The 16,956-nt window shown below is 39.2% G+C and overlaps 1 protein-coding gene across 1 annotated transcript in view; it reads right to left on the bottom strand.

The window, feature by feature from the left end:
• ASB4 (ankyrin repeat and SOCS box containing 4) overlaps positions 1–16,956 on the bottom strand; it is a 75,817-nt gene that overhangs the window by 14,567 nt on the left and 44,294 nt on the right. Inside the window, exon 3 of the mRNA XM_043462649.1 lies at positions 5,203–5,693. Coding sequence (XP_043318584.1) covers positions 5,203–5,693 — 491 coding nt within the window. The remainder of the gene's footprint in view (positions 1–5,202; positions 5,694–16,956) is intronic.

The raw sequence follows: 16,956 nt of genomic DNA, 5'->3' as shown, positions 1-16,956 counted from the left end.
GTTTCATTCTTAAAACAACCTTAGGAGAAGGATATAATTATTCATGGATAAAGTGGCAAGGTATGTCTCTCTGGCACCTCCATGCCCTTGGTCTCTCTCCATCCTCTTCTCTGGGAAGGAAGGTGGCCTTAGAGCATAAATATGCACAAAATTATGCTTTATGAAATGAGTCATATTAGAAAGAGACTGATTTTTTTTTTTTGTCTTCTAGAAATCCCATTATGAAGAGTGAGATGTGATTGGAGATAAAAAAATGGAGGTAGTCCAAGGGAAAGATATTTATAGATGCAGGATGAAGGCTGTCATGAGGAATTGGGGGAGGGTCCTTGCGAAAACTGAAATTGACTCCAGAAAAAAGTACAAATATGTCTGGCAGCATCTTCTGGGCTCTGAGCATATTTGTGACGTACTATGAGTAAGGTTCATTACTTTCTAGTGAAGTAATCCATCTGCATATTATTGCCAAGGCATAGAGCATATCCATTTCACAGAGGAGGAAATTGAGGCTCAAGAAGTAAGCTATTCATTCAAAATCACACTCTTAGGTGAGTGGCGGTCACAAATTTATCTGGCGCCCACCCTCCCCCCCAAATTTTATGCTTCTTTATTCCTGATATGCATAGCATGGCAAAGTCTAGAATGAATGTCACTAGTTATGAGTGAAAAAGCAGAGGTAAAAATTTAAAATAGGAACCCTTTCATATGTAGTTTAAAATGCTGAGTTATGGTTAGATTGTTAATACCTACTGTTTTAGCCAAATCTAGATACCAGTGTGTACGATCCAGAAAATGGGTGCAAACTAAGAAGTAGATATTCCTAGCTAAAAATAATGAATCACTGTACTTTAAATAAAAATTGTTCAATTTATCAGAGAATATGACCAATTGACTTTATTTCTAAGGTGGTTGCATCCAAACTGCTCATAAAAAAGTATTTTTTCATTGCAAAGCCCATTGGTCAATGAGAAAATTGCAAGGAAGGTGAGAATTAACAACTGAGGCCAACCAGGTGCCTTCAACAGTTGATTTTATGAATATTTTTCCTGGCCATTTAGGCCGCAGTCTTCCCTCAACTGTTATAAAGAAAATATAAGGGTTAAGCATTGTTCTAATTCTTGATATTTTCAGACATACCTTGACCAAGATCCAGAGGCAAAAATAAGTAATAGCTAAAAACTTGGGAGAAATACAAACTTTGATGTGGGAAAAGAGAAGCCTGAGGTACAAACTGATTGTTCAGTCGCTAAGTCGTGTCTGACTCTTTGCAACCCCATGGACTGTAGCACACCAGGCTTCCCTGTCCTTCACTATCTCTCAGAGTGTTCTCAGAGTGTGCCCAAGTTCATGTCCATTGAGTTGATGATGCCATCTAACTATCTCATCTTCTGTTGCCCGCTTCTTCTCCTGCCCTCAATCTTTCACAGCATCAGGCACTTTTCCAATGAGTCAGCTCTTGTATCAGGTGGCCAAAATATTAGAGCTTCAGCTTCAGCATCAGTCTTTCCAGTGAATATTCAGAGTTGATTTCACAAAGACGTAAAAATTTACTAGTATACATCTGAGTTATTCCAGGTCAGGAATAAGAAGTAGAGGATTCCTTTAGATGATTTACCAAAAAAAAAAAAAAAGTGGAAGGGATGCTGGAGTAGGGGCAGGGGTCCAAAACCCACGAGGTACCCAAGGAAGGGAATGCTGTAGAATCTGCCTTCATGGAGATTTGCAAACACAGTAAGAGCACTACTTCTCCCTAAGGTCTTGAGAATTAAATACAATGACCTCTTTAGGTCTCTTCTTGTGTTGTGATCCTTCAGGTTTAATTACACTTCCTGGGTAATATCAGAAAATACAGTGGAAACTGCTAAATCTAAGGGCTTAGGCTCAGGAGTCAGACAGACTTCATTCTGAATCAAACACATGACTATTAACCTTTAATGGGCTTGAGCCAACCAGCAACCTTACTATATTTCCCAAGTCCATTTGCTCCCCATGACCAACATCTCACACCTTCACCTTTGCCTTAAGCCTTCAAACCTCGTCTCCATCCACCTCTTATTCTTCATTGAGAAAACAGAAGCAATTTCAATAGAACTTGTACAAACTCTTATTAATGTATCTACCAACATCCCCACATCTGGGTACAGAGGCACTGCTTTCCCTTCTACGATGATGGATGGTCTGTGCTACCAAGAATAACACCTCCATTTGGGCCCTAGACCTCATCCTCTGTCTCCAAATCAAGATGGTGCTCAGGTAATTGCCCGCAAGAAGTCTTTCTCCCTTTCCTAGAACACTCCCATCAGTCAACAAACATATCAGCCATCATTCCCTTCCAGCTGCTCTTCCATTTTAAGAAAATGCCTCAAATTCTTCACTGGTTTCACTTCCATTTATCCCTTTTTCCTTTGAATCCACTTTGACTAACCTTTTCTCACCACTGTCCCACCAAAATAACTCTTGTTGAGGTCCCCAGTAAAACTAGACTAGATGTCTAGTCCAGTGGCAACTTCTTAGCCCTCATCTTATTTGAAATGCCACCTATATTCAACCAGTACGTGCATGCTAAGTCACTTCAGTCATGTCCAACTCTTTATGACCCTCTGCACTGTAGCCTGCCAGGCTCCTCTGTCCACTGGATTCTTCAGGCAAGAACACTGGAGTGGGTTGCCATGCCCTCCTCCAGGGGATCTTCCTGACCCAGGGATGGAGCCCAGGTCTCTTAAGTCTCACGCATTGGCAGGTGGGTTCTTTACCGCTAGCACCACCTGGGAAGCCCATCAGCACAGCCTACAAGGCCACATAAATGGTCTGCAAACCACCCTCTCATATGCCTCTCTGACTTCTCCTTCTCCTTCCTCACCCCACTTCAGGCACTCTGGCTTCCTCAAACATGTTCAGTCCTCTCGTACCTCAGAATCTTTGCACCTGCTTTTTTATGCCTAGAATGCTCCCCTCCCACCCCTGCCCATCCCCAGGTATCCACATGACTTGCTTCTTCACATTCACATTTTCTCTAATCAGCCTTTGTAAAATAGCACGTACGTAAACCAGAGAAACCCCACAGTCTCTTATATTATTTACCTTGCTTTACTTATCTCCATAGCACCTAACATATCAGAGTGTATTTATTTCATTTGTTGCTTTGTTTTTTCCCTACCTCCCACTAGAAAGTAACTTCCATGAAGGCCCTTGTTTGATTCATGGCTCTGTCTCCATCTCCTAGAACAGTTCCTGGCACATAATAGGTACTCAGTGAATCTTGTTAAATAAATGAATGTATCTGATTCACTCTGCTATACAGCAGAAATGAACACATTATAAACCAACTATACTCCAATAAAAAATAATTTTTTAAAAGAAAATACACAGTTCAGTAAAAAAATAAATGAGCTTGACCACTTACTCTGTGTGACTTTAGAAAAGTATCTGAATTCCATCACGTTTTAAGTGAGGATAATAATGCCTACCTCAGAGGTTATTATAAAAATAAAACTAAATAATCTGTATAAAGCCTATCTAAAACTCAACAAAGGATATTATTGTAACATTATTTATTATCTTATTTCTAATCAACATAATCTTTTGGAAAGTGAAAGTCAAAGTCGCTCAGCTGTGTTCAACTCTTTGCAACCCCATGGACTGTACAGTCCATGGAATTCTCCAGGCCAGAATACTGGAGTGGGTAGCCTTTCCGTTCTCCAGGGGATCTTCCCAACTCAGGGATTGAACCCAGGTCTCCCGCATTGTAGGCAGATTGTTTACCACCTGAGCCACAACCTCTTGGAATTCTCTATAAAAGTTTGATAAAGTTCCAGGACATTACGAGAATTACATACAATTTTAAAGAAAAACAGTCCTCCATTGAAACACCGACAACCAAAGGAAAATTTCTTAACTGACATCTCAGGAATCATCAAACTCATCACATCTATGCTGGGACGTTCTGTGGGTTGTCTATATGGAATGTGCTGCGTGCACCTCCCCTAAATTCTTCAGTGGAACTTTTCTTCCAACTAACCTTCGCACTGCAGGACTTCAGACATTTTACCAGGGCAGGAGGTAGAAGCTGGCTGTGAATTTACTAAAACTTCTGTCAGCTAGCTTTCTGTGACCCTGCATTAGTGAGCACATAAAACTCCCCTGCTGCCTGTTAATTCTTTTAGATGGGTGAGATCCTCGGTACGCTATCATTTGATTTATTTTAGGTGAAAGGCATTTTGGTTTCCAAATTAATTACCATCATCAACTTAATGCTAAACTCTCTCCCATGTGCTGTAGAACCCTTCATTCCTCTACTTTATCATTTACCATGAAATATTAAAGTTACCTCTTTATGTGTTTGTCTCTCCAGCTAGACCCTAAGCTAACAGAGTAGTGACCATGTATTAGTCTTGCCAATATTGTTAATATTTGGTCCCTGCTAGCCCATTAGAGATTATCAATAAATACCATTTTAAATTAAGGTTGTGCTGCATATTATAAAATTAAACACTAGCATCAAGTGAACTAAGGTTGAATACCTACAGTGCTACTGTGTAAGATCAGATAAACTGCTTAACTACTCTGCCTGAGTTTCCTCCTTTATAGAATAGGTATAATAATGTAATCTATCTTATCAGATTATTACAGAATTAAATGAATTAAGAAATGTAAGATGATTTATAAGTGTGCTTAACAAATATAATTCATTATCTATAATAAATATTTATATTTATCTATAATAAATATTAATTATTAGTTCTTAATCAATGTTAGTTTTCATTAAGCTAGAAAACTGCGCCTCCCTTTCATGTATTCAAACCAATTCCAAAGCAGGCTCTGTCATCTGTAGAGCAGACATTCTGCTGAAGAGACGCGTGTGCACATGTGACACCATTCACCGCTTCTGCAGACTTGCAGTATCCTTCTGATCTTTCCCATTCAGTCCCCCAGGAAGCCACTACCAGTACACGGTGTTCACACAAGCCATGGAGAATTACCTGCTATTCTTGCTCTTTCTCTGCTCTCAGCCCAGACTTCAAACAAACTTGGACTAGGATGAGATAGCTAGGGGTATATACACAAATGGAAGGTCAGATTGAAGGTCAGAGGCAGTCATCCAGGCCTCCAACAGGCCTGAGTGACTTGGAGATTTCAGACTGAGCCACCCTCTGGGCCCCCATTACCCTGCTGCCCACCCGCCCAGTTCTCACGTGGCAGCCTCACCTTGTGGAACTGCGGAGGGTATATCCGAGCAGCCCCGTGGTTCAACAGCAGCTGGTAGCAGATCTCGGGCTGGGCGGAGGGCCGCACAGAGGTGACCTTCAGCACGTACTGGATGGCGGCGCAGCCGTTGATGTCCATGAGATTGGCTTCCGCGCCGGCTTCCAGCATCATGTGCATGAGGACGTGGTCGCAGTTCCAGGCTGCCTTGTGGAGCGGAGACTTGAAGTCGTCATCCCGGGCGTTGACCTCCGCCTTATAGTCCAGCAGCATGCGGCAGATGAGGTGGTGATCCCGGCTGTACTCCTGCTCTTTGAAGCGGAGGGCCCAGTAGGTTGCGATGGCCAGAGGGGTCTCCATGTGGGCATTCACGCTGTCCACGATGGCCCCGTGCTCCACGTAGAAAGCCACCAGCTCGGGGAGGCCGAAGTGGGCAGCCGTGTGCAAGGGCGTCTCCTCATCCTGGTTGTTGGTCTTCATGTTCACGTTCGCCCCTAGAAAGGGAGGTTGCAGCAGACAATTATTTAAACATATTTTACCATTACTCACAAGGCTCATTAAACAGGCCTTTTCTCACTGCTTCCGACTACCCATTTTTCCAAGTTCCATTTCTGGACCCCATGGGAGCCCCAGCTTTGAGAGGACAGTGTCCCCTTCTGGGCAAGCAGTAAATATATGGGGTGATAGGAGAGTGGGCCTGAGAAGGAAGGACTGGGGCTGGCCGCGGCAGCATTGTTAGTTGAGTTCTAGTTCCTACTCCTAGGTGGATTGGGAAATACAAAGTGATTCTGATAGCCAAATAGCCTTTATCAATAAAATAGCAAGTATTAAAAAAAAATAAAGGTTATATCACAATCTTTGAGGCTTATATATGTGTGGCTTTAAAAGTCATCAGTTTCTTGATGAGATTTCTTAAATATCATGTCTTTTTTTTTCTTCCCAAGCAGCTAAACCTAAAAACTTGGTACAAGGGAAATTTAGTGGTATAGAAATTCAGTCTTCTGACTGAACACTAACAATATCAAGCCGCTGAATTCTATGAGGCTCCTTTGGAACACAACTGGAGCAAAAATAAATACTCTGATGACCAAACTAGACTAAAGGTCACATTTTGAAAGGAAAATAATAGAAGCTAGGAAAATAAAAGGCTCATCGGAAAAAAAAAAACAATTAAAGACTGTATGTAATATGTGCAATTTATCATCGACAATGGCTATTTAGAAATACAAATTATGAGTGCTTGGAAATCTCCTTAGAAATTATAAAGGAGTAAATTTTATTTTTTCTGATAGGAAAGTTAAGTACTAGAATGATCAGTCTGAGAAACTGAAATTTTCCTTCTCATCCTAGTTTAACTGGGGTAAGCTAAATGGCCCCAAAGGGTCTACTCTATAATCAGTTTTACTGGAAATGTTTATAGTTATTTCAAGGGTAAATCTGGGAAGACTTTTATCATTATTAAGGTAGCAACTAATATTTATTAAGTTCTTTATTAACATTCTGAGCTAAATGCTTTTCATATTCCTCATGGAATCTTCCTAGCAACTCTTTGCAGGAGGTGCATTTTTATCCCAATTTTACAGATGAAGAAATTTGTACTTAGGCTAATAACTACACCAGGCTAAGAAGCAATAGAACAGAAGTTTGAAAGCAGACAGCCTGGCTTCATAATCTCTCACCACTGTGCCATTCTACCTCATTATTTTTCTTTAAAATTTGTTGTTTGCTTTGCTGTCTTTGGATATTTGAAAACTTGAAAGTAACAGAGAAATCATGTTGCATTTTGTTAATTTTAAAAATCTGTTCTCCATGTGTTGCTCCTTTATGCCATTTTTCATCCTCTGATCATATGGAACACATTTAAGAAAGGGGATACTCCTAACAGCTTGCTTGCTGTCTAATACAAAATCCACCCCCTAGTGAGGTTTCTGAGAGCATATTGTTCTGTAAACTCTGAGACTGTCTCTGCTCCTAACTTCAGACAGCAGAATTATAAGCAAAGATTGTCCCTCACGAAGATCTGCCATCTGTGTTCATCAGTATTCCGTCCTGGAGCAGCTCTGGGTCAGATCTCCCTTCAGGTTAGCCCTTCTATGCTCTGGAGTGAAATGAAATGAATGTCTTCCCAGAAGCCAGTGCAGGGTCACTTCAGACACTGTAGAATTTCCAGTAAGAAAGGGAATCGGAGGGTCTGGGTGAAATTTACAGGCCAACTTGGAACAAACCACATCCTTTATTCTTTAATGTATTTGGACACTTACAATGGATCCTTGACCTCTTGCTACAACTAGATATACTGCATGGTTTGTTCTCCTGAATAGGAGAGCCTTATTTTTATATTTGAATTGTGTCTTTGAGTGAACTTTTCCAGGAACTACATATAAAGTAGAATGATTTGACTACTTCTATTTTAAATGTTGTGATTTATTCAAGAAATTAGAGACCATAAACATAAATTCTTGGGAATGTAAAAAATATATATACATCTTTAATGTGAAAATGTGTATGGGTTTTCTAGAGTTGCCACATCAAATGCCACAAACTAGGTGTCTACAAATAACAGAAATTTGTGCACGAGTCTAGAGATCAGAAGTGAAATTTAAGTGTTGATAAAGGAGGCTATTTCTGAGAGAAGTAAAGGGGCCTCGGTCTCCTGCCTCCCTCTGCGCTTCTGGTGATGGCCAGCAATGCTCGGGGTGCCTTGGTGTGTAGATGTATCCTCCAGGGGTACATGTACATGTCCACATGTACAGGGGTACATCCTCCAGCGGCTGCTGCCATAGTCACCTGGTTCTCTCTGTCTTCATAAGAGACACCAATCTTCTTAGAGACACCAATCATACTGCAACAAGGGCCCATGCTGCTCCACGCATCTTAGTGAATTACATCTGCAACAACCCCGAATCCAAACAAGGTCACATGACCTACCAGGGGTCAGGACTTCCACATATCTTCTTTTTAGGGGGCCAAACAGGGGACACGTTTCCACCCGCAGTATATAACATGCACTGTGTGTTTGCGTGTATGCTCAGTTGCTCTGTCAGTCCTGTCTGACTCTGTGGCTCGTGGATTGCAGCCCACCAGGCTCCTCTATCCATGGGACTTTCCAGGCAAGAATACTGGAATGGGTTGCCATTTCCTTCTCCAGGGGGTCTTCCTAACCCAGGGATCAAACCCACGTCCTTACGTCTCCAGCACTGGCAGGCAGATTCTTTTCCACGGCACCACCTGGGAAGCCCACAACACAACACAATATATAATGTGTACTGTGTCTGTGTGTGCTCGGTTGCTCAGTCACGGCTGACTCTTTGCAACCCCATGAACTGTAACCCGCTAGGCTTCTCTGTCCATGGGATTCTCCAGGCAAGAATATTAGAGTGGGTTGCCATGCCCTTCTCCGGGGCATCCCCCTGATGTCATTAGATGTTTTTAAATAGGTATTGTACCAGTCTGCACTCCCATAAGCCACGTGTGAGGGTTCTCATCAACATTTGGGGTTTTCCATCTATTTAATTTTAGCCAGTATGAGAGTGCATAGTGATACCTCATTGTGTTTAATGTTATTTTCCCCTAATTAACAATTAGTTTAGACATATTTCAATATTTTTAAACAAACATTGCTTTTTATTTACTATTATAAGCATTTCCATATTGTTATCATTTAAAATATCATTGTAAAATAATGACATATAATATTCCACAGAGTCAGTTTACCCTACTGTTAGGTGTAAAGACTTTTTCCAAAGTTTTGATCTTATGACTAATGCTACAATTGATAGATTTATGTGTAAATTTTAAGATTATTTCCTTAGTATAGTCCCCCAAATGGAATCATTAAGCTGAAACATCTGAGCTATTTAAAGGGCGACTTGATCGACATGAGCTTGAGTAGGCTCTGGGAGTTAGTGATAGATAGGGAAGCCTGGCGTGCTGCAGTCCATGGGGTCACACGACTGAGTGAACTGAACTGAATTGAACTGAACTATCTCTCATTGATGTATGAGTGCTATTTTACTTACCCAGTATGTAGTTACGTAATCAAAAACTTTTTTGCAATTTTGGAAGTAAAAAATGGTATCAAAAAATCCCGTTGTATTTTTTTTGTGCATTTGTTTTTGTTTTCAGTATTAGAATGCCCTACTCCTCTCAGAGGTTTCAACATTAACCAGACTAATTACAATTTAATTTGTATATATTTTAAAACATTTAACATTTAATTCACATGGAAATTATTGTGGTGTGCTTTCCAACTTAGGAAGAATTTATATTCTTACAATATAGAGTCTTTTCATGTAGGAACACAGTCTGTTTCTTGAAAAGTTTTCTTTATATTTCTGTAAACTATAGCCCCACAAAATTTGTAGCAATTTTCATTTCAGGGAAGAACAGTAAGTTATTTCTGGGGTAAAGTAACTTCTAATGAGGGAAAGACCTTCATGAACTTTCTAATTTATGCAAGATAGACTTCAGAACTAGTCTGAAATGGTAGCAAATGAGACAGAGAAAATTTTTAATTTGCATTGCTTTATAAAGAACCAGGACTTTTTAGACTTCATCGGTAAGCAAAGAAGAACAGATCTGTGTGCACTGAGAATAGAATGAAGAGGGGACAGTGGGTAAGAGTGGTGCAGAGAGGACACTGGCCCCAGGAACGGTGCTCTGATACCCCCGAAGCCAGGAAAACAGGGACACAGGCCCACAGGAGGAATGGTGTCAGTCAAAATGACATTTTTTCCCATTCTCCCATACTGTATGACAGTCTCCTTTCATGACACTTCAACAGACAGAATCAATCACATGAACCCTAGTTACGAGACCTCCCATTTCCTTTTTTCCAAATAAAATTTAAACTACCCCCAAGGACCCATTTGTTGACTTGGCCGATCATCCGTGATCCATCATCGTCTGGCTCCCTCTGCTGGGCCCTGCTACTTTCTACAGGCTCTGAGGTGGCCCTCAGAAGCACCCTTTCTTTCAAAGAAGCCACATTCCCCGCCAAATTCTACTGCCTCCCAAACTACGTGGGAGTCGGGGGCAGGCCTCGGTTACTGCAAAAACTGTCACTGCTCCATCTTCCCCGACTCAACGAAGCCACATCTTCGCTCCATCCCTAAGCCAGCACTTGCCTCCCTCCTTGACCTGATGGACTTAATTTCTTGCCAAGTTTTTGGTTTTTTTTTTTACACACTTTTGTGTTTAAGTGGGGAGATGGAAGATGAGGCCAGACCAGTGCTTCACAACCCTTTGAGACATGCCTTTTCTATTCCACAATGAAATTCATAAATAATATACATCATCCACTTTCATGATCTTTTAAAAATAAATCTAGTACCTAGCTAACATGTAAAGGCAAAATAAAAGTAGTTTCTGATAATCATAACCATATAGTTATGATTGTTAAAAATAATATAAATTACAATGATGTAGTATAAATTTTAATAAGTTATTGGCTATCCTAGATGACCTCATGAAATGTTTATTTGTTTGAATCCATATGTAGACTCCCAGCAACTATATCGTTCAATTGACACAGGGGTTTGTACCATAACTCAAATACCACACATGTCATTGCCATGATGAATGGTGTTCCAAATGAGAAAATCAATTTTGGTTTAGTTTTGCCTTGATTTGCAGCATAGCTCTATTCCTGGAAATTTCCATGTTTATTTACAATTCAAAAGCTTTTTATGTTTATATATGTAAAATGGAGTTAGGTTAGAAATCTACTGTGTTACTACATCCAAATACCTATTTTTACATCAGTGATAAATCTAAGATTTTTTTAAAAAAATTATGAAAGAACTTAAAAATACAGAAAATCTCAGAAAATATAATAGACATCTATATACCTCTATCCATATTTGACAGATACTAATCTTTGCCATATTTGCTTCGGTTTTCTTTTTTCTAAGAAAAAATTTTACAGAGGGAAAAAAAAAAGCCCTTTTCTCCTTTCTTCCCTCCCTTTCTTTTACCTCGGAAGTAACTACCGTTCTAAAGTTGGCTTTTATCATTCCTTTGTAAATTTTTGTTCTTTTATTATTCGTGTGTGTGTGTGTGTGTGTGTGTATGCGCGTACACGCGCACCTGCGCGCGCGCTCCTCATGTCTGACTCTGCAACCTCATGGGCTGCAGCCCGCCAGGCTCCTCTATCCACGGGATTTCCCAGACAAGAATACTGGAGTGGGTTGCCATTTTCTTCTCTAGGGAATCTTCCTGGATCAGGGATCGAACCCTTGTCTCCTGCATCGGCAGGCGAATTCTTTACCACTGAACCGCCTGGAAAGCCCATTACACCACCAAACCACCTGGAAAGCCCATTACTCACATAGGTATCCATAAACAACATATACACTTTTATTTTGCTTTCCTAAAAACCATATAAGTGGTACTCACTTTTGCAACCGCTTTTGTCAGCCATGTTATGTTTTTGAGCAGAGAGCTGATTTTTTTTTTTTCATTTCAACTGCTGAACAGATTTATATTGCATAATTAAACTACAGTTTAGACATTTCTCTATGAAAGACAGTTAAGTTGTTTTAGCTTTTTATAATAACAAATATCTTTTAAATCATGCAGCAGTTTCTTTACAGAGAGAAACTGAATTAGTGGTAGTAGCATATGAACATTTTCAACCATATTACACTCATCAGTGTTATATCAATTTATACGTCCATCAGTAGAGTTTGAAAGTGCAACATCATTTCCAACACTTGATACCCTCACACTGTTTAATGTTTGACAATTAGACAGCATGAAATGGTATTTTGGTTTAATTTGCATTCCCCTTATTAGCAGTAGTGTTTTCTCATATGTCTACAGGCAGCAAGATTTTCGCTTATATGAATTGCCTGTTCACAGCCTCTGCCCATTTTTCATTGAGTTGCTTATGTTTTTCTTGTTTATTTTTTAGGATATAAACAAGATCACTGTGGAGAATATGATAAAAACTTTACTGAAGGCAAAGGACTTAAATGTAAAGTACTGCTATGTTCACTAATAGAAAGATTCAATAGTGTAAAAGATGGCAATTCTCCCTGAATTAACCTATAATTTCAATGTAATTCAAACATTGTTTACATAATTTTTTAAAAAGTAATGAACAAATCAATTTTGGAAAAAAAAAAAAAGAAGAAGGAAAGAAGAGATGATGAAAGGGGTGTTCTTATCCAACCAGGTATTCAAGCAAACTATAATTAACACCACTTATGGGAATGTAATTGGTGCAGACACTATGGAAAACAGTATGGAGGTTCCTCAAAAAAGCAAAAGGAGAACTACCGTATGATCCAGTAATTCCACTCCTGGGTATATATCCAAAGAAAAATGAAAACACTAATTTGAAGAGATACATGCATTCCACTGTTCATAGCAGCACTGTTTACAATAACCAATTTGTGGGAGCAACCTAAGTGTCCAACAACAAAAGAATGAATAATGGACATGTAGTGAGTGTGTATGTGTGTTAGTGTGTATATATATGTTATCACTTATGTGTGGAATCTAATAAATAAATCAGTACATAAAATAAGACAAAAACAGACCCACAGATACAGAGAACAAACTAGTGGTTACCAGTGGGAAGAGAGAAGAGGGTAGAGGCAAGGGAGTAGAGGGTAGGAAATTAAGAGGTGCAAGCTATGATGTATAAAATAAATAAGCTACAAAGATATATTGTACAGCATAGGGGTTATGGACAATATTTTTAACAACTCTAGAGTGTAACCTTTAAATTGTGGATCACTATGTTGTACACCTGAAATTTATACAATATTGAAAATCAACTAAACTTCAATTTTTAAAATAGAGGATGAGAAAGAACATACAGCCTAGAAACAAACCTACTTATAGAAAGCATCTGGAATGACAGATGGGGCAGTGCAGTCAGTGGAGAAATAATGGAATATCTAATAAAAGTGTTGGGACCAAAGACTAGCAATGCTGTGGAAGCACAAATTAGATCTTGTGTCTGTGTGTGTATATGTTTGTATATGTGCGTGTTAAATTTCAGGTAAATAAAACTCAAGCAAAAAGCTAAACAGTAAACTTATAAAACAAAAGCGCAGGAGTTGGTATTGGAGGGGAATGGACAGTCATTTACATTCAGTCATTGTCTCTACAGAATACTCTCTTAGCTTATTAACTCTTGATGGAGGCAGTTTTATCCAAGCCTTCTATTAGATGCAAACCTTTTATTACAGTTGAAAGAATAGGGTGCAATCTTCTTGAATCTTACTCTTCTCCGCCTTTCCCTCCACCAGTTTATCTTGTTTTCTCCCCTAGAAACCTGAATTTGTACAGTGTTGACTGTCTTCACTTTGTTCAGACTTTCAGCCAGCTGCAAGAGGTAGAGACAAGGTGAACACTGCTAGTTCTGTTTTGTTTCTGCTCTCTGTGCATAACTTCCTTAAGCATCCTACATTGGAGAGCCAACCGCCCTCTGTCAAGGGAACACTCTCAAATTCTGAATTATCCCTCGACTTAGGGCTGCACCTTATTATTTGATAAAATACTCTGGTGTAAATGTCACTGGGAAGTGGTTTGTCTCATTTCTACATTTAAATTTTCTCTTTTCCTTATCTTCAGTCCAGCCTCTTTCATTTTTCCTTTAGGTCAGAAGAGCAAAAGTGAGAAATCCTACCATGCTTTCAGAATTCTCTGGGGTTCTGACTTCCCCTTAAGCTACTACACCTTTGGTCCCAACAGTGAACATTTCATCCATATTCTTTGAGATGCTTTCTTTGCTAACAAGGATCAAGTGTTCATCTCAAGATTCATCCATTCATTCATGCAGCCTGTTCTGTGTCAGGAACAGAGAAAGACTAGTATGAAAAAGGATCAAGACCCCCTACTACCAGGGAATTTCCATACTAGTTGAGAAAGAAAAAAGAAGCACAGGAGTAAGTAAATGATAAGACAATTTCAGACAGTGACAAACACAATAAAGAAAATAAAACAGGTTGTAATGATGCAGGTTACATGTAATGTAACTCTGAGGACGGGCTACTGGCTTCCTTCCTTCTTTCCTACATTTACTTATTGGCTTACAACATTATTTAGTTTCAAGTGGGCAACACGCTGACTCCATAGATTATACATAGATTATACACCATACAAAGTGACTGCAAAATATTGACAATATTCCTTGTGCTATACATTACATCTCTGTGGCATTTATTTTGTAACTGCTGGTTTGTATTAATACCTCTCAATCCCTTTCACTTATTTTGTCCCTTCTCCTCTCCTCTCCCTTTTCAACCACTAGCTTGTTCTCTGTGAGTCTATTCTTACTTTGTTATATTTGTTTTTTAGGTTCCATGTGTAAGTGAAAAGTACAGTATTTGTGTTTTTCTGTCTGACTTATCTCACTAAGCATCTCTCTCTCATACACACACACACACACATACACACACACAGCAATACTACCCTGCCATAAAAAAGAATGAAATTTCCATTTGTGACAACGTGGAAGGTGTTATGCTCAATGAAACAAGCAATTTACTTTTTATTTATTCACTGTTTGTGTACTTGTACGATTTTCATTGTTGAAAGCTGATGTTTTATTAAAGATATATCTAGGCTCAGGTTTTATTTTCATTTATTTTTACTAGGAACCAAATTTACCTATTTCATCTTCACATAAATAACTGGTTTTTATACAAGAAATTTTTTCTACTACCCTGTTTTTAAGTTTTGGTCATATTCACAAAGGAAACATTTTTATATGTACTGAAAGCTATAAATTTTTTTTTTTTGCTCAAAATGTTCATTACCCACTAACAAGTTATAGTCAATGATAAAAAAAAAAATCCCTTCACAGTTTTTTAAACTCCAATCCTAAATGCATGAGTGAAAAAGTGGTAAGTTACTCATGGCATTCTTCTTAATATCACCTTTAAATATTACACTTTTCTTAGAAAAAGTGTGGTAAAACCAAGTGAACAGTGATTAGTCTCATTGGTTATAGAGGCCTGCAGTATACATGAGAACAGATGGAAATGTGGAGAAAACATTCTTATGGGTTATAGTAGTAAGGATTTGAGAAGGAATTTTCTTCAGTTTATTAACTGCAGGTAGAAATTTAGAATCCTAAGTAGCTAATAGTTTTGTCTGAGACACCTTCTTCCTCATTAGCTTGAAATTCACCTGCCTCAGTTTAAAACCATGCTAGGGTTTTGCATAGGCTTTTATGCAGAAAAAAAGACAGCATATTTGTTCAGCGTTCTTTTATGAAAATATTAATAATGTCTGCTATTTTTCAAGCACTCACTAGGATTTTTACATATATTGTCTTGCTTATGATTAATAGTTAGCATTCTTTAGAAACACCTATTATTCAAAGATGAGATTTTTTTCATATTCAGGGCTTTTCACTTTCTGCAAGTTCTGCAATTGTTTCTCAAGTCTGCTTCTTTGTCAAGGATGCAATTTGGTGCAGTGTCAAGTTTGTTATTAACTGTCACCCAAAGCACATTTTCAGCAGCCTGCTTTGTTCTAGTTTCAACTTTGCCCTTTCAATCTACAGTCTATGGCAAATTCATTTTCCTGTATCTTTCATGGTCTTATCTTAAATGAAATCTTAAATGAAACAGCATTTCCCCTAGGGCCCCATTTCTATACACTTACATTCTCCCAGGTCTGGAGTTGAGAACTGCCTTCTTCTAGATCAACTATGGTGCTTCTGAACCATCACTCTCTCAGCCTTGTGTACAATCCCTCATCTGTTAAGGTTTATGCCTCGAGGTTATGCCTTTTACTCTCACCTACCATTTCACAAGCCCCCAGCCACTCTCCCATTTTCACCGGACATAGGTATCAGGTTCAGTCTTTATCTGTCCTGACATCACTCTGCAGTATCTTTGCAGATGACTGATCCAACATGTTGGCACTCACAACTCCTATATCTTCTGGAGCAAATTGTGTTAATATAACCATTATCAAATATCTTATTGGTCCTGCCTGCTGTGGCTTCCCTGTTGAAGTCAGTTTGAAATACTGGTTCTTGTTGCCCAGTCGCATTTCTATCCTTCCCTTAGTGAAGTTACTCAACTCTTTCTTGAGTATTCTAAATTTTCCTTAGGCTAGGATTTAATCAGGATAGACTAAATTATAGTGTTGTAACAACACTCCTGGTATCTAGAGAGCTTTCCTGGAAGCTCAGCTGGTAAAGAACCCAGGTCTTCCGCCTGCAGTGTGGAAGACCTGGGTTTGATCCCTAGGTCAGGAAGATCCCTTGGAGAAGGGAATGACTACCTACTCCAGTATTCTGGCCTGGAGAATTCTATGGACAGAGGAGCCTGGCCAGCTACAGTCCATGGGATCGCAAAGAGTCAGACACGACTGAGAGACTTTCACTTTCTTTCAATTTCACCTTAATAACACTCAAATTTCAGTGGCTGAATATGATAAAAGTTTGTTTATCACACTCACATTGTCCACTGTAGTTACAGAATATCAGGAATCCAAGCTACCTTGGTCTTCTGGCTTCCCCATCTCTATCTGAGGTTTCCTCCAATACCACAACAACATGGGGAGAAAAGGACTTGAAACACCCTATGTGGGCTTTACATTGCCTAAACCTGGAAGTGACTCATTTCTTCTAGTCACACGACACTAGTCAAAAGGCTCACATGATCCTGCTGAACTGTACAAGAAAGTGTGGTCTTCCATGAGCCTGGAGGGAAAGAGATATAGATGAGCAGTAGTTACTTCTACCCTTGCTGAATTGAGTTTCTGTGAGTTACAGTAAGATGAACA

The sequence above is a fragment of the Cervus canadensis genome, chromosome 3, assembly GCF_019320065.1.
Source record: "Cervus canadensis isolate Bull #8, Minnesota chromosome 3, ASM1932006v1, whole genome shotgun sequence".
Lineage (NCBI taxonomy): Eukaryota > Metazoa > Chordata > Mammalia > Artiodactyla > Cervidae > Cervus > Cervus canadensis.
Note: the sequence above shows the minus strand (reverse complement) of the source record. Positions and strands in the feature narration are given on the sequence as shown.